General features: G+C 39.7%; 1 protein-coding gene across 5 annotated transcripts in view; it reads right to left on the bottom strand.

The window, feature by feature from the left end:
- Window positions 1-5,021: 5,021 nt before the first annotated feature.
- LOC123878095 (serine/threonine-protein kinase Genghis Khan) overlaps window positions 5,022-18,990 on the bottom strand; it is a 63,978-nt gene continuing 50,009 nt past the window's right edge. For 4 of the 5 annotated variants that reach the window (XM_045925151.1, XM_045925152.1, XM_045925153.1 and 1 more), the window contains 13 exons: window positions 18,537-18,744; window positions 17,328-17,494; window positions 16,403-16,598; window positions 15,166-15,351; window positions 14,784-14,876; window positions 14,097-14,216; window positions 13,359-13,458; window positions 12,969-13,113; window positions 8,779-8,851; window positions 7,759-7,834; window positions 6,894-6,993; window positions 6,133-6,212; window positions 5,023-5,746 (listed from right to left, as the gene is read on the bottom strand). In XM_045925151.1, the coding sequence (XP_045781107.1) occupies window positions 6,135-6,212; window positions 6,894-6,993; window positions 7,759-7,834; window positions 8,779-8,851; window positions 12,969-13,113; window positions 13,359-13,458; window positions 14,097-14,216; window positions 14,784-14,876; window positions 15,166-15,351; window positions 16,403-16,598; window positions 17,328-17,494; window positions 18,537-18,744 (1,542 nt within the window). In that variant the 3' untranslated portion in view covers window positions 5,023-5,746; window positions 6,133-6,134. Of the gene's footprint in view, window positions 5,747-6,132; window positions 6,213-6,893; window positions 6,994-7,758; window positions 7,835-8,778; window positions 8,852-12,968; window positions 13,114-13,358; window positions 13,459-14,096; window positions 14,217-14,783; window positions 14,877-15,165; window positions 15,352-16,402; window positions 16,599-17,327; window positions 17,495-18,536; window positions 18,745-18,990 lie in introns of all 5 variants that reach the window. The other variant, XM_045925155.1, reaches the window with a different exon arrangement.

Raw genomic sequence — 18,990 nt, 5'->3', positions numbered from 1 at the left:
CCTAAACGTAAAGACAGGCGCACCTTTGTGTTCGTGGTGTGCCTCAGACGATGTGTAGGGACTATATTGGTACCCCGAGTTAGTAGGCGCCGCCCCGTAACCTGGCCATCAGTCGATGCGTGGAACGCCGTGGGGTTTTAGTCGGTAAAATTCCGACATAACCGCCGTGCCTCCCCGGGCGCGGTTGTATCCATGAGGATTTCCCCACAAAAAAAAAAAAGTTTAAATCCAAAGACAAGTAAGCATATGCGTGACACATCAGAATGCTAAATAGTTATTTAACCGACACAATTTTCAAATACGAATATCAACCGATAGTTTAGGCTAAATTATAAAAAGAAATTTACATAAATAGGTATAAATAAATCTTAATTATAGAACACGATTTATATAGAATTCATTTAAAATGATAATATGTGGGTACGGTATGTATTAGAGTGGTTAATTTGACTTATTCCACATTGTAAGGAGCTGTTTTAGTGATTGTCAATTTTGTAACGGGGCGAAAGACGCACACATTGACCAAACATTCGGCAAGTGTTGGCCAACATGTAAAATTTTTTACCATTGCACAAAAATCGTTTACAAATCCCACGAAGTCTTGTGTCGACCCGCAGTGAATTTACACCAAGTGGCTTTTTTATAGTTTATACAGGTTCGCCGAATGCATTGGGCCAATGTGTACCTACTGAACTTTACACTGGATGCGCTAAGATTGAAATCCTTAGAGCGTACATTGATTTGCTCAAACTTACGTAAGTATTGGTAGTGAAATCCCCATTAGGACTTCTAACTTCAGGGTCATTACGTAAAATTGGTCACCTCATTAAAAAAAGGAAAGGACTGCTAAAATCAGCGTACATAACAAAACTACATTTGGCAGTGTCATTTATTAATATTACTTATACATCAAAGCCTAGCTAGTAGGTACATTATTATTTATCATTATCAATTGTTATTCGCTATTATTGATAATCGTGGAACAATAGAACCTAGCTTCTTTATTGGTGTACCCAGAGTGCTTTTTTTTTTAATGAAATTAAATCCCCTAAGTAGTTTAAGATAGTTGTCCAACCGCCGACGATTAGCGACAAACGAGTTGAGCTAAAAACTAGAAACGAGTATTTTTTTTTGCATTATAGGCAAGCGCTTGACCACAATCACACCTGATGGAAAGTGATGATGTGGTCTGAGATGGGACGCGCTTACCTTGAAGGTGTCTATTTACTCTTGTTTGAAAGATACCCGGATTGTAATTGGTAGGAAACACGGATCGCGGAAGAGTATGTCGTTGAGATTGTTTTGTCGCTGGGCTATTTATGAGTGCGACGGGCGAGTAATCGCTCTTCATACATTGATTAATGCATGCGCAAACTGCGCGAGTGTTTTGACCGCCATGAGAACGTAGCTGGGCGAGTTTGTCTTTGGAAGAGAGAGTGAAGAAAGAGTTCTCGCCGGCAGTGTGTACAGTCAGCGATCAATTAATATAAATAAGTCTTTTGATACGGAATCATACATTGATCTCGTTTCTGGGACGAGAAACTAGTCAATAGCTAGTCTAGCTAACTAGTCAAAAACGCCCACGAAGTTTTCTGTCTCTATCATTCGTATGGGATCACGTAACAGAGAGAACACTATAACAACTTCTCTCCGTGGATATAGTCGCTTTAACTTCGGCGGTGGGACACTGTCTGGATGACTCTTCTAGACAAAAATTTGCCTGTCCGACTCGTGAATCGTTTATATGTATGGAAAATTTTGAATAACAGCAAAAAAAAATATTATATATATATATTATTTTTATATATATATATATATATATATATATATATATATATATATATATATTATTTTTATATATATATATTATTTAAGATATCATTATATTTAGTTTCTAAATAAGCTTAGTTTAACACGCGATTTCATATCGAGTTTTTGCGCATTTAAATTACTATTTAGATTTCCACTCAATTCATATTTTTTTCATTGTAATTAAATTTTCCAAACAGACATATCATAAGTTTTAATATAATAAAAAAAAGTTTAACCTACTTTTATACACAATTTGTAATAATATAATATATTACTATTATAAAATAGGACGTTACGAACATGTAGTTAATTAAATAATAATAACGCCAATATTAAAAAATTTAATATTGTAATATTGCTATATCATTGTCATGAGAAATTAAAAGCATAATCTTCGATCATTAAAGTATTAGATATGCAGTCCCAACTCTCATACACTAGGTATCCAACAGTATGTATGACACATGTCTGACTCGTCCTCTTAACAGGGCTCTCTCCGTCACTCGTTTCATACAATCGTAGTTCCAATTTCATTTGAATATTAAGCAACCAAAGTCCATGAAATTTTGCAGACATATTCTAGAAACTAATATCTGTGTCTGTGGTGTTTTAGATTTTTCTAAAAATATGTAGTTTTAAAATTACAGGAGCTCAAAGATTTGTATGAAAATTTTTAAGACCGTGTAACTTTGAAACCGAATATTTTAACAGAAATCTGGAAAACCACAGACGTAGATATTAGTTTCTAGAATATGTCTGCAAAATTTCATGGACTTTGGTTGCTTAATATTCAAATGAAATTAGAACTACGATTGTATGAAACGAGTGACGGAGAGAGCCCTCTTAAGAAGCCTCTATCTTAACTATAAATTCCAGTGTAACTCTTTGATTTTCCGAATAAAAAGTAGCTTATGTCCTTCCCCCAGATGTAAGCTACCTCTGTACCGAATTTCATCAAAATTGGTAAATATGTTGGGCCGTTAAAAGCTAGCAGACAGACAGACAGACACACTTTCGCATTTATAATATTAGTATAGATTTTACTCCAAACCTTTTTCAACTTTATGGTTGTATTAATTTTCCTACCTTTTTTCAATAACACCAGGCCGAGCATCTAGGTACGTGTTTCATCACTGGATTTTTCAATAGTTAACTATCGGAAATAGATGCACAAATTGAGCTGTTATTTGCGAAATTTAGTTAATACTAGGGGAACTCTTTGATTTTCCGGGATAAAAAGTAGCCTATGTCCATCCCCGGGATATAAGTTAACTCTGTACCAAATTTCGACAGAATTGGTTAAACTGTTGGGCCGTGAAAAGGTAGCAGACAGACACACTTTCGCATTTATAATATTAGGTATGGATTTAGACAGCATATCTTATACATTACTGATTGAAGAATATAACCAAAGGTAATATAGGTTTTTAATATACTTTGTTATATTAATCGGCGGTAATTGACGGTACAAAGAACCTAAACAGCGCACTTCCGAGTATTTTATACACAGCTGTAAAGCAAAACTCAACTTTGGTGCCTATTCGGTTGCCCATATACATCTATTCCTGACTTATATTACTGCACTAGTAACTCGCCCCGGCCTCGCACGGGTGCACTGTAGATACTAATATGGTGTTAGACTGAGATTGAAAGAGTGCACTTGAATTTTGCTCAGACTAAGGTTGAAATCTATAGAGCGCACTTTGACTTTGCTTAGATTTAAGTTTCAGTTAAAACGAGACAGATTTATGCGAGCGGTACATTGCTATCTCGTGTCTTAACTCTAAGCAAAGTCAAAGTGCGCTCTATAAATCTCACCCTTAGACACCGTTAAAATGAGACAGCGCTATACCGCTGGCATAAATCTGTCTCGTTTCAACTGAAACTTAAGTCTAAGCAAAGTCAAAGTACGCACTATAGATTTCAGCCTCAGTGTGGTTATTTTGTTTATTTCAAAAATATAAGACAGCATTTTTGATCAATGTATTGCAAATAAAACACCTGACTGACTCTAGAAGTCAACGAACGTTGCATAGATAGGTATCGCGGGCATTGACTCCGAGTATGATAGCCTAGTGGTTTGATGTCGATCTTCTATTTGGGAAATCGGGAGTTCGATACCGGGCATACACCTCTAACTTTTCAGAGTTATGTGCGTTTTAAGGTATTAAATATCACTTGATTTAACGGTGAAGGAAAACATCATGAGGAAACCGGCATGTCTGGAATTTTCCATAATTTTCTTAAAGATGTGCGAATTCTACCAATCTACTGGCCAGCGTGACGGACTATGACCTAAACCCTTCTCATTCTGAGACAAGATCCGTGCTCAGTAGTTGCCCGGTGATGGGTTGATCATCCACTTATCAATAATAATCCTTAGAGATATGTTTAACCGAATAGGCAACATAAAAGTAAATTATTCAAACATTACTAATTGACCTAAAAGCCACTTCGGGTTAAATATTTGAATATTATCAATATTAGTACAATCTAACTACTAATATCAATTTAAATATTAAATATTTATTAATAATAATATACGTATTATTATCGCGTATGGAAGGTATCTCGTATTATATACCAAGCGAATCTATTTTAGTATAACATTGTACCTATTGCAAACTTTGTATTATTATATATTTATAATAATATATATTATTTTAATATTATATTAGGAACCAAATATTACATACAAATAATATTATTAATTTCATTGAAATATTCTAAAAGGATGATAAAAAAAAATTAAAAAATACAATAAACACAGGTATTAAAAATACCGAGTATAAAATAATATATTCAAAAGAATAATTTAGTAATTATATGCGCGTTTTTTTTAAATTAAATAAAAAAAAGTTCAGTGTATAATTGGAAGAATGCTTAATGCTATATTATTTGTCGATCGGCGTTAAAAAGGGGTTTGGAAAAAACGCCTTACTCCGTCTCTCCGTCACTCGTTTCATACAAAAGTAGTTCCAAATTAATTTGAATACTAAGCAACCAAAGTCCATGAAATTTTGCAGACATATTCTAGAAACTAATATCTATGTCTGTGGTTTTCCAGATTTCTGTTAAAATATCGGTTTCAAAGTTACGCGGTCTTAAAAATTCACATACAAATCTTTGAGTCCCTGTAATTTTAAAACTACATATTTTTAGAAAAATCTAAAACACCCAAAATTTCATGGACTTTGGTTGCTTAATATTCAAATGAAATTGGAACTACGATTGTATGGAGTAAGTGACGGAGAGAGCCCTGTTAACTGTACTCAGTTAAAATTATTTTTAAAGGACACTATTATTTCATAAGTGTAAAACACATTAACTACACTTTGTTAGACGTTTTACCTCAAATAAATAAGCACTTATTAAAATTTATTTTACAATAATTAAAATAAATTATAGCCTCACTTTTTATATATAAAAATTTAAATTATAAGTTACAAGATTTACAAAGAACTGACTCTTGGGATTTTATTTCATTACATTTTTATCTTCACTTTTCAAAACGTAATTATATGAGATTTGTCTATCTGGACGTTTATAATCTTTGTTAATTTGTTACATTTTCAGAAAAGACGAGTCGCTTCGCCTCCGCCGCAATGTGCCTTGAGCTGAATTATTTTGCTTGCCAAAAATAATTCACTATTGTAAATATTGGAATCATTCAGCTAAAACATCTAACAAGAATGCGTCATATAACACGTTACGATATAACTACTATATGGTACGTTAATATATGTAATAATATATCACTGTATGGTAATCAAGCTATCGTCCGTATGGCGCGCCACACGGCGTGGCGTGGCGTGGCGTGGCGTGTGGTGGCGTGGCGTGGCGTGGCGTGACGTCACGCCACAGCGCGCCGCGCTAACAGAAGCAAGCGTAGAACCTGGACATGTCGATTTTCCAATACGTGTCCAGTTGACTTCTGGAATGAAATTTTTGAACAATTTTTATCCATAAACCAAATAAAAAACGGTCAAGTGCGAGTCAGACTCACACATGAAGGGTTCCGCACCATGGTACAAGAAAACTCAAATCAGTAGGATAAAAATTTGGAAGTTAATCGTACCAACATAGGTTAAGTGATTGTTGTTGTACACATAATTATGGGTTACGGCCTGAAATAAAAGTTTATTTATTTGTTTTAAAACGGACAGCGCCATCTTGATGTGATTTAATAAACTAATTATTTAGTTGTGAAGACTACGACAGACGGACAACGAGTCATCTTATAAGGGCGCCTTTTAGTTCGAGGTACGGAACCCTAAAAATGATTTCAAATCAGCAATCGTGCCCATCGCAAGTCCTCACCATCAGGGGTCGTTGGGATGCGGCGGGGAAGCCCCGCTACTGTCCTCCGATTGTAGGCCTTCGCCTAACTCCGTGCCCACCTGTGAATAACAACACTATTATTGGACACTAGCTGACGCCAGCGACTTCGTCCGCGTGGATTTAGGTTTTTCGAAATCCCATAGGAACGCTTTGATTTTCCGTGATAAAAAGTAGCCTATGTGCTAATCCAGGATATTATCTATCTCCATTCCAAATTTCAGCCAAATCCGTTCAGCAGTTATTGCGTGAAAGAGTAACAAACATACACACAAACTTTTGCCTTTATAATACTAGTGTGATAATGTGATTAGTGTGATAGTGTGACATTAGTGTGAAGATAAAGTTGAAAACTAAAACCCGACTGCGATCGTCTTAATAACATTGAAAAAATTTTATAAAACCCCCAACACAAAAACCTCTATAAGAAAACTAGAAAAGAGCTGATAACTTTCAAACAGATACACAGATGCACACGTCAACCTTATAACACCCCTCTTTTTGGATCGAGGGTTAATAAAATGAAGGCAAATGCCTACTGGACTATGAAGAAAATTTTGAAAAATTTACATTTAGACTATCCTGTTAAGATTCAGTTAAAACGAAACAGATTTATGCCAGTGGTATAACACTGTCCCTTTTTAACAGTGTCTTAAGTCTGAGCAAAGTCAAAGTGCGCTCTATGGATCTCAGCCTGAGTTAGGGAATCACGCCGCAGTAAGCACTGTTCGTCAGGGCTTTACCTTGAGCACGTCGTGTAGAGAGCTCATGCTACCCAGACTCAGTGGAGTGAGGCATCGCTCCAACGCAGACCCGCTGCCGAGCGAACCACCACCGACCGACCTGTGTATAAACAATTCAATAAAAAAACCGGCCAAGTGCAAATCAGACTCGCGCACCGATGGTTCCGTACTCGGGTATTTATTCCGACATTTTGCACGATAAATGAAAAACTATTATGGATAAAAATAAACAAAAATCTGTTTTAGAATTTATAGGCAAAGCCCTTTCATATGATACCCCACTTGGTATAGTTATCTTACTTTAAAATTGAAACACGTTTTAATTTTTTTTAAGTAATGTAACCACAAATTCGCGGTTTTCAGATTTATTCCTGTATTTGTGCTATTAGACCTACCTACCTGCCAAATTTCACGATTCTAGGGAACGGGAAGTACACTATAGGTTTCTTACTTAATACTTAGTACACTATAGGACAGACAGACAACTAAGTGATCCTATAAGGGTTCCGTTTTTCCTTTTGAGGTACGGAACCCTAAAAATTGGCCAAGTGCGAGTCAGACTCCCGCACAGAGGGTTACTTGCTTTATCGGTGAAGGGAAACATCGTGAGGAAACCTGCATACCTGAGAGTTCTCTATGTACTCAAAGGTAAACCCTTCTCACTCAGCTGAGAAGAGACCCGAGCTCAGTAGTGGCCCGGCAATGGGTTGATCATGTTGATGATGTTGATGATGATGATGATGATGATGATGATGATGAGGAGGAGGAGGAGGAGGAGGAGGAGGAGGAGGAGGAGGAGGAGGAGGAGGAGGAGGAGGAGGAGGAGGAGGAGGAGGATGATGATGATGATGATGATGATCCTCACCTGTCCATCGCTCGGTGTGTGGGCGGAGACGGGGGAGCCTCGGTCGGCGCGTCGCGGGATCGCCCGCGCCATGATCCTGATAACACATCTTATCAACGTTTGCCCAAAACAATCATTTGTATCGATATCAACAATTTTTACCAAAGCTAGCATAAGAGGGCTCTCTCTGTCACTCGTTTCATACAATCGTAGTTCCAATTTCATTTGAATATTAAGCAACCAAAGTCCATGAAATTTTGCAGACATATTCTGGAAACTAATATCTATGTCTGTGGTTTTCCAGATTTCTGTTAAAATATTCGGTTTCAAAGTTACGCGCTCTTAAAAATTTTCATACAAATCTTTGAGCCCCTGTAATTTTAAAACTACATACATATTTTTAGAAAAATCTAAAACACCACAGACACAGATATTAGTTTCTAGAATATGTCTGCAAAATTTCATGGACTTTGGTTGCTTAATATTAGAATGAAATTGGAACTACGATTGTATGAAACGAGTGACGGAGAGAGCCCTGTTAACAAACAATGTTGATTTTAAGGTGCACGGGTCTGCTCGCGAAATTCAAATTCAATTTGGTTTCTCGCAATTTGTAAACTAATACGACAAAGTAGGGTTATGGCACTTTAATTGCGCCAATGGCAGTATCATCCTCACAGGTTTATACAAAAATCTTTACTTGAAAGGGTCCAGTTTAAGAAATTAGCTATAGTATCGACCAATTTGTGACTAACTCACGTCAAACTCATTATTTTGACTAATTTCTTAAACTGAACACTTTCAAGTAAAGATTTTTATGCAATCCTGTGAAGACGATACTGCCATTGTCGGAATTAGAATGCCATAAGCCTACTTTGTTGTATTAATTTACAACTTGCGGAAAACCAAATTAAATTGGGTTTCATGGTCAGATCGTCTCATGCACCTTAATTTGACATTGGCCTGGCCTCTTGTGGTTTCCTCTGAGATAAGTGTTGACTGTGGGTCCCCATTTAAGTTACCGTAAAATGAAACACGTACCGTTATAGGATCCGGTGGGGTGTGATATCGTTAGAGGTGACGTCCGTTTACTGCTGTCTCGACTGCCGAACATCTGTTATAACATATATAACGTTTCTTATATTTCTATATATTATTATATTATATTATATATAACATATATAACGTTTCTTATATTCAATAACAAATATAACGTTCCTTATCTAGCTAACCTTCATACGTTAATACTAATATTTCCTACTACAAGTGTAAATTAAAAATTTACAACACCCCCGACAAGTGAAGGTTACAGTAACTAGAAAAGAGCTGATAAGTTTCAAACGGCTGAACCGATTTTCTTGGATTATAGCTAAGAACACTCTCGATCAAGCCACCTTTCAAACAAAAAAAAAAAAACTAAACTAAAATCGGTTCATTAGTTTAGGAGCTACGATGCCATAGACAGATATGTTGGTAAAATGGAACGCAGCCCATAGACAACATTCAATTGTCCATCTGTCATTGGGGAACACTGCACTCTTACGTCTTGTCTCTGCCGCGTTACGCGTAATAAAGTTTCAAGTTCTCTTGTATTTTTGAATATACTTAAATAATTATAAATTTCAAGCCCGTGTTTCAATTAACATATCATCAGGTTATGGGCCGTCCCATACCTAAATAATAACAAGTAAAATGTCAGCAAGTAATCACTTAAGTTTGTGTGAAAAACTCAAAGGGCGTGACAATTACGCCACGTGGAGTTTTTCTATGAAGGCTCTGTTGCAGCTGGAAGATCTCTGGGAATGCATCGATAATGTCAACCCTGACCCCAAGAAAGACACTAAGGCAAGATCTAAACTTATTTTATTAATTGACCCCACATTATACGTGCATATTAGAGAGGCCGCTACGGCCAAAGAAGTATGGGACAATTTGTCACGGGCATTTGAAGATTCGGGCTTAACTAGGAAAGTAGGACTCCTGAAAGACCTGATTAATACTACTTTAGAGAATAGCTTAAACGTGGAAGACTATGTAAATAAGATTATGACCTCCGCACATAAATTGAGAAACATTGGTTTCCAAGTAAATGATGAATGGCTCGGGACATTGATGTTGGCAGGGTTACCCGATGTATATAAGCCTATGATAATGGGTATTGAAAGTTCCGGTGTAACAATTAGTGCAGATCTGATTAAAACTAAGCTCTTACAGGAAGTTAAATCATCTGATACTACCGCATTTTACACAAACAGTAAAAGTAACCCTCCGAAGCACCAACAGCAGTCAAAGCCGAAGGGACCTAGGTGTTTCCGATGCAACCGTTATAACCACTTGAGCAGGGACTGCTGGTTTAAGAAGAACAACAAATCTAACAATAATGATAATAATGGATTTATCGCCGCTTTTTCAGCAACAACCCTCAATGACTCGCAGAGCTGGTACGTGGACTCTGGTGCCTCAATGCACATGACAATGCACAGAAGCTGGCTAGAAGATGAGATGCCTCCACCTATCAAAAGCATAAGGATAGCTGACAATAAAGCATTGCTCGTTGAAAGCTGTGGCAACATCACAATCCCACTACTCGACGCTGAAGGCTGTTTGAGGAGCATTCAGGTTAGAAATGTCATTTATGTACCAGAGCTCAAAACTAACTTAATATCAGTCAGTAAAATTATAAAAAATGGATGTAAAGTGGAGTTTAACGCACATGGTTGCAAAATATTAAACACAAAAGGTCAGAAGGTAGCAAATGCCACCTTAATAAATGATATGTATAGACTTAATACTGCTTACAAGGAAGGTCACGCCATGCCGGCTCTTATTGAAAGTGATACCTATCTGTGGCACCAGCGTATGGGCCACTTAAACTTTACTGATATAAACAAGATACCTAACTGTACTACCGGTGTAAAATTGTCTCCGATGAAGAAAGATATAACTTGTATAAGTTGTTTAGAAGGAAAGCAGAGTAGGCAACCTTTTCCAAGTGAGGGCTCCCGGGCAACTGAGTTGCTAGAGCTCATTCACTCCGATGTGTGTAGACCGATGCAAACAGCAACACTTGGAGGTGCCAGGTACTTTGTCACTTTTATAGATGATTTTTCACGTAAAGTATTTGTATATGTTATTAAAAGTAAATCCGAGGTATTTGAAAAGTTTATTGAATTTAAGACCATGGTGGAAAATCAATTAGCAGGAAGAAAGAATATAAAAATAAAAATTTTGAAAATTATTTAAAAAAATTTGGTATTTTGCACCAATTTAGCAATCCATACACCCCTCAACAAAATGGCTTAAGCGAAAGGATGAATAGAACTATTATTGAAAGAGCTAAATGTATGTTATTAAATGCTGAATTACAGAAAAACTACTGGGGCGAAGCAGTGGTTACTGCAGCACACATCATCAACCGCTCGCCAACCAAATCCCTCTCTGACATCACGCCTGAGCAAGTATGGACTGGCAAGCAGCCAGATTTAAGCCACATGAAGATTTTTGGGTGCAAGGCCATGGTGCATATACCAAAAGAATGTCGCCAAAAGCTTGATGCTAAATCACGTGAGTTAATTTTTGTTGGATACAGCAACTGTGTAAAGGGCTACCGTTTTATAGACCCTCATACCAAACAAGCTATAACTAGCAGGGATGTTGTATTCCTTGAGTCTACAATAAAAAGGAATAAAATCAATAACATGGAAAATGACTTGTCAATAGAAAACAATATATTATTAGAAAATAAAAATGAAAATTTATCAAAGGAAAAGGAAAATAAAAAACAAATTACATCAAACTCATCATCATCAGAAACGATTTATGTACCATTATTTGACACAGACACAGAAGAAGAGGAAAGTCAGCCTGATGAAAAAAAGAATGAGTCAACATCTTCATCACACCAAGATTCAAGTCAATCATCACACTATACTAATCCTGATGATGAAACATACATACCTGAAGAAAGTTTCAGCTCTCCTATATATGTGAACACTCGGCCTCGGAGAAATGTGGCAAAAAAGGTACACCTATCTCCGTTTACTGTGATAATCAAAGTGCCATTAGTATTTCAGGAAATGATGTGTTCCATGCAAGAAGTAAACACATAGATGTCCGCTACCACTTCATAAGAGAGAGGGTGACAAGCAAGCAAGTTTCCGTACTCTACAAATGCACTCAAGACATGGTGGCTGATGTTCTAACAAAGGGTCTGCACCGGCCTAAGCACATAGGATTCTCCAAGGCAATGGGTCTGCGTTCAGAGGAGGATGTTGGTAAAATGGAACGCAGCCCATAGACAACATTCAATTGTCCATCTGTCATTGGGGAACACTGCACTCTTACGTCTTGTCTCTGCCGCGTTACGCGTAATAAAGTTTCAAGTTCTCTTGTATTTTTGAATATACTTAAATAATTATAAATTTCAAGCCCGTGTTTCAATTAACATATCATCAAGATACACACGTCAAACTTATAACACCCCTCTTTTTGGGTCGGGGGTTAAAAATAATGTTGTATAGAAGAAGGCGTTACTTTGCGGAAGTCTTTGCTGTGCTTGTATGTCATACAAGGAACCAAAAGCTGGTGGTGGCAGTGGTCGTTGCTGGCTTTTCCTGCATGTTTAGCAGTGGGAGGGCGGGCGGTGCATATCGCATGCTGCATGTTGCACCATACAGATATGTATGGTTTAGCGGGAATCAAAACCGGAACCTCCCACTTATAAAACCACAGCGCTCACCGCTGCGCCATTGAGGTCGTCAAAAATCTAAGATGATATTTTTTTGCACAACCAACTTGTACTATATAATATAATATGTAAATATTATATACTATATAATATAATATGTATATATTATATTATAATATGTATTATATAATATGTATCTTTCATACTGCATTGAACTAGAAAAATCGTTAGTTAGCATAATATCTTCTTTGTAACTCTTTGTGGTATTTGTACGGAATTTGCATGCAGTGTTTACTTTTAAATGATTTAACATAGTTGAGCATGATAGAAAAACCAATGTATTTATTATATTTATTAAGTTTATGTTAAATCGCTAGTAAACCTTTAAAAAAAAAATATGAAAAAAGAAACTCGCAATAAAAATTAAGCCACTTTCTAACCTTTATTTTGAATCGAAAAGCCTTTACATTAGGCACCCTAGCAGTCCCCTATGAATCGGGAACTGAGGCCCCCAGGGCCCCAGTCCATGGGGGCCTGTAGTTACCTGGTGATGGTGATCATGATCCGCAGTCTCCACAGTGGTGGGCAGGTCCAACAGACGCTGTGACCGGATGCCGTCCCCAGGGCCCATGTGCGATACATGTGCGAAGTTTGTTGGCGCTGAGATCAACTTCGAGCGACGTTCCGATCTGTTTATAAACAACATAAAATTAAATAACATTTTACTAATTGATATTTATGAACTCAGATTTTTTTCTTTCATTTGATATCCCACTCCACAAAAGCAAAAAAAAAATTTTTGGAGACCCCCACAAGGGGAGAGTTTCAAGAGAGCAATCAAGATTTTTTTTCTGGAAAAATTCTATATCTAAATAAAACTAGATCCATCTGGGCGAAGTTGCGGGTATAGGTTGGTTTTTGTGTACAAACTTACAATCGATTGTGAGCCTCTATCGCCTGGTGAGACTGTTCGCGCACGGAAAACCGCCGCTTGTTTGTGCCGTACGACGTGTGCTCTAGGTTCAACGGGCCCTCTGAAACATGACACTATGTTACAGCTATGACTATGATGAGATGGTCCTTCGAACCGGATTAAGCTAAAACATGTCCATCCATCCATCCATCAGCCTGTATGCGTCCACTGCTGGACATAGGCCTTTCCAAGAGCGCGCCACCAAACACGGTCCTCCGCCTTCCTCATCCACCCGCTCCCCGCCACCTTCTTCAGGGAAGCTAAAACATGTAATAAATCCAAAATCGGTCAAGTGCGAGTCGGACTAGCGCACTAAGATTTCCGTACCATCGCACAAGAAACAACAATTTTTTATTACGATCATTTTTAAATTTTTATTATTTGTTGTTTATTATATATACAGCTGCAATAGCGTAAATTTTGTGAAAATTTAAACTCTACTTATTACGGTTCACGAGACAAAGCGCGCTGATCGACGGACGGACGTTCGGACGGACGGAACGACGAACGAGCGGAGGGACTGACGAGCGGAAGGGACGGATGGAAGGACAGACAGAGGAAGGGACGGACGGAGGGGAGGACGGGGAGGATGAGGAAGGTACGGACAGTGGAGGCTTAGTAATAGGGCCCGTTGGCACCCTGCGAGTAAGGATCCCTCGAAAAGAATGGGAGATGTAAAAATTATAATGTAATACTTACGTGATAGTAGCGGTCGCAGGTAGACGAGGTAGGGCGCCGTATCAGCAGTGAAGGGGAAGGCCGTGCCTGCCCCTCCTACTAAAACAATCCAACCCGCTTCGTCTAAAGGACGCGCGTTCGCTGCAACCACATAATTTTTTTAGAGATCTGTCTATTAAGAGCCCCGTTCATGGAAGCGACAACTCGTTGGTGGGTAGAGTTTAAGTTAGTGCTGTTTGCACAGGGGAAGGAAATAACGTTATCTCTGCGTCCCTCTAACCACACCTCACCCCGAGACAGGCCGGGTGAACGAATTTCGCTTCAGATACACGATTTTTCATGTCAAAAACGGCAAAGGGAAAACTACGTTTGGAATTACGGCTATTTTCCCCAAAAGAAAACATTTTACTACACAACATTTGAAATTATTATAAACACCGCTTGGTCGAAATGATGAAGTCGATCTCGTATAAAATATTATGAAGTAGAGGATGGCCGCGGCTTTGCCCGCGTGGATTTCAGTTTTCTAAATTCCCTTAGGAACTCTTTGATTTTCCGGGATAAAAAGTAGCCTATGTCCTTCCCCGGGATGTATCCCATGTACCAAATTTCATTAGAATCGGTTCAGTGGTTGGGTCGTGAAAACGTAGCAGACAGACAGATAGACAGACACTTTCGCATTTATAATATTCATCAAAATCATCTTACGTAAATTAATAGTCTGCACCCACTCTCCCGACTCGATATCATAGATGTCGATGTGTGACGTCGTGAATATCAGCAAATGGCTGTCGTTGATGGCTGCAAAACAGAACAACGTTTACATTAGAGATGTACAGAAAGAAAGAAAGAAAAAACCGGCCAAGTGCTAGTCAGACCGCACCGAGGGTTCCGTACTCGGGTAATTTATCGGCATATTGCACGATACATCAAAAACTGTTATGCATAAAAATAAATAAAAACCTGTTTTAGAATGTACAGGTAAAGCCCTTTCATATGATACCCCACTTGGAATAGTTATCTTACTTTGAAAATTGAAAACACTAATTATTACGATATCGTGAACGATCCGCAATATCGTAACACTTACCGTGGTACACAGGATGTGCGGTATACATCAGCTCAGTATCCCTCGCTCTCAATCCCGCACGGTCCACGTATAACGCCAGAGCACTGAACACCAGAAGCCAGTCCTGACCCGCAGGCCTGGCACAGAGGGGCCTAGCTCCGGAGTGTGCTAGGAAAACGCCCACTTGGTTCTCGGGATGCACCAGCGCTGCAACAAAATATCCATACTAATATTATAAATGCGAAAGTGTGTCTGTCTGTCTGTCTGTCTGCTACCTTTTCATAGCCCAACAGTTTAACCGATTCTGACGAAATTTGGTACAGGGTCAGCTTATATCCAGGAGACGGACATAGGCTACTTTTTATCCCGGAAAATCAAAGAGTTCCCACGGGATTCCTAAAGACCCATCCGCTTAACCGATTTGTATGAAATTTGGTACCGAGGTAGCTTACGTCCCTGTAATTCACATAGGCAACTTTTTATCCCGAAAAATCAAACAGTTCCCACGGGATCTTTAAAAACCTAAATCCACGCGGACGAAGTCGCAGGCATCCTCTAGTGAACAGCAAGGTGTTAATCAAGGCAGTGGCGTAACAATAGAGTGGCTCTCCCATCGGTGGTGTTCCCACTGGATTACAACATGGGGTTATTCAAGGGGCGGACCAACAAATTCCTGAAAAGCGGACAACGCATTGGCTCTTCCTCTGGTACTGCATATGTTCATGGGTGGCGGTAATCACTTAACATCAGGTGACCCGCCTGCTCGTTTGCTTGCTTTTTTATTATAAAAAAGCAGGGCAGAATGCTGCAGACCAAGAGACCGAACGGCCCTCGAGGGCCGGGAGCCGAAAAAAAAATTCGTGCTCGTTTTATCAAATTGCGAATACTTACCCTAGATTTGATTCCGGGAGGTGCCGAAAAGGAAACAAATATGCGCCTCCCATGGGCAACACTGTAAAACTTCGCGCTCGCTTTGCTTTTGATACATGTTAGCCCTTGACTGTGATCTTACCTTATACTTATCTTATATGATACTTATATGGCAAGTGACAATGCAGTGTACAATAGAAGCGGGCTAAAACTAGTACCCATTTGGTTTCTACAAGACATCGCACTGGCATGCTAAACCGCACGGCTTTGCCGGTAGGGTGGTTGGTATCTGGTTTAAGCTAAAGACTGGACCAGAAACAAACTAGAAAGTATAAGAACCCAAATCGCCTCAAAAATAGCTCAGTGTCAAGTAAGGCGCGATACTCACAGACTGCAGGCGGGTGAGGATGCGGGTCGTGGTTGGGCCGCAGCGTGTGCGCCACCAGGCCGCCTCTATAGCCCAAGAGTAAGCGGCCTCGGAGCAGCTGCACACTCAGCACCGGCGCCGCCGCTCTCAGCTCTGCGACACGACACCGACGCGCCGCGGTCCGAGTTATCTCGTACACTATAACTACCCACGAATTCTGCAAACAAGCGTGAAGTAACCAAATCACTATATTATGCGAGTAAATAATATTTTTAAACTATAGTATAGGCGTGCTAGTATCAAAGATGGGGGGATGACATACGAGAAACGGCAGGGCATGGCGAAGAAAAGTCAAAGAAATAGCTATATGGAGAACCCTAGAGAACCCGAGAGACTTCGACTATGTAAGGGTGCAGACCTTGGCTATGCCTCGCGGTCCGTTAGTATTTTTTTTTTTTTTTGGTTTTAGACTAGCTACTTTTTTTTGGACAAGGTTTGATGAACACACAGGTTCGTCGAACCATTTCCAAAATGATTTAAATTTATTGTAGTTAAATAGAGATTATATATGGGTATTGGGTAGTTTATAAGATACTATATGATTCCCGCGACTTCGTCCGCGTGGATTTAGATTTTTTGAATCTGTTTAGTGAGGAAGTTGTGGGAACTGGTTAATTTTCCGGGATAAAAAGTTGCTTATGTCAATTTACGGGATGATAATTTCATACTGATCGGTTAAACGTATAGGCTTTTAAGAATCTCATGGGAACTCTTTGATTTTCCGGGATAAAAATTAGCCTATATCCTTCCCCGGGATGTCAGCTAACTCTGTACCAAACATCAAGATTGGTCAATCTTTTGGGTCGTGAAAAACTAGCAGACAGACAGACACACTTTCACATTTATAATATTAAGTGTGGATTTGAAACTATCTCTAGTGACTGACCTGTCTTTTACACACTACAGCAAAGCCGTACGCGGAAGAATGTAGTTCCCCGACGGCCACGTCGACTGCCCCTTTCGCTTCGCCCAGTTTGACGCTCTCCGCTTCAGGGCACTCCAGCGCACGAATCGGCACCAGACGGACATGTCTGCCTCTACCCGCGATCACCACTGCAAACAATGACAGAGTGAACTAGGGTGAGGAAGCTCTCGGTTTGATAATGAAACCGACATCTATCAAATAGAAGGTGTAACCAGAACGCTAGCAAAAACGAAGACAGGTGATAGTACTGATGATTACTGATAAGATACCATAAAAAAAACTACGAAAGAAAACTTTTCAAAAAATCCTACAAAACAAAACATCTGACTGACGCTAGAGGTCAACGAACGTTGCGTAAATAGGCCACTCGGAGTTAATGCCGCGTCATAAATAGGGCATTGACTAGAGTTTTGCACGCTGTGCAATGCGGGTTTGAAAAATACTAAATCACTAAAACTAGAAGATAAGGCAAATGGCATTGGATTGTGTTTAGGTAGTAATAGTAACCCTAAGTTTTTGCTAGCGTTCTGGTTATACCTTGGATAACGCACAACAGACGTAAACGTTTAAGTGCGGAAACCAGCCCAGAGAGAAGAAGATACCTTGGATAATCAAAGAAACCTTGTCGTTTCATAGCCTCCTAGTGTCAAATGTAGGTACCATTTGATGCCTGTCAGTGCAGGAAAGCCTCGAGACTTTTTGTTAGAAGTTGTACAGTCATCATTATCATCATCATCATCAGCCTGTGGACGTCCACTGCTGGACATAGGCCTTCCCTAAAGAGCGCCACCACACCCGGTCCTCAGCCTTCCTCATCCAGCCACTTCCCGCCAGCCGCTTGATATCATCGGTCCATCGTGCTGGAGGGCGTCCCACACTACGTTTGCTTAAACGCAGTCTCCAATCAAGGACTTTCCGGCTCCAACGGCCATCGCCTCTACGACACGCATGGCTTGCCCACTGCCACTTCAGCTTGCTAATAGTTTGGGCTATGTCAGTGACCTTGGTTCTCATCACCTCATTTCGGATCTTATCCCTCAAGGAAACTCCTAACATAGCCCTCTCCATAGCTCGCTGAGCAACTTTGAATTTGTGGACAAGGCCGTTTGTCAGTGTCCACGTTTCAGCACACCTATGGTGTACAACACACACAAGTTGTACAGTACTCACCTAGCAACTGTTCGGTGGGCACGTATCGCAGGCGGTGCACAGGCGCGATGGCTCGCCGCGGCACCAACTCGGCCCGCTCCAAGTCAAGTAACGCTAGCCCGAACTCCCCACCAACGCACACCCTGGTTCCTTCCACCACGCATGCGCACTGCGCGCCTCGCACTGCGGCGGCGCCGCTCGCGTCCGCTAGTACAGCGGCACTGTAGACCTGAAGAGATGGAATCAAATGAAAATTTGTTTTTACACGACCGCGGCAAAGCCAAAAGGAAGGGTTTTTTTTTCCTTTAAATCTGGCTTTACTCTGATTAGCCAATGTCAAGTTTGTGATATTTTCAAGTTATTGAATTTATACAAGTATGGACTCCGTCTGCGCCGGCGCCCGCCTACATACGCGCGGCGCCCCTTTAGAGCACTTCCCAGTCAGTTCCACCACCAAAAAACACCAACTAACACA

This window comes from Maniola jurtina, chromosome 25 (assembly GCF_905333055.1).
Source record: "Maniola jurtina chromosome 25, ilManJurt1.1, whole genome shotgun sequence".
NCBI classification, from domain to species: domain Eukaryota; kingdom Metazoa; phylum Arthropoda; class Insecta; order Lepidoptera; family Nymphalidae; genus Maniola; species Maniola jurtina.
Note: the sequence above shows the minus strand (reverse complement) of the source record. Positions and strands in the feature narration are given on the sequence as shown.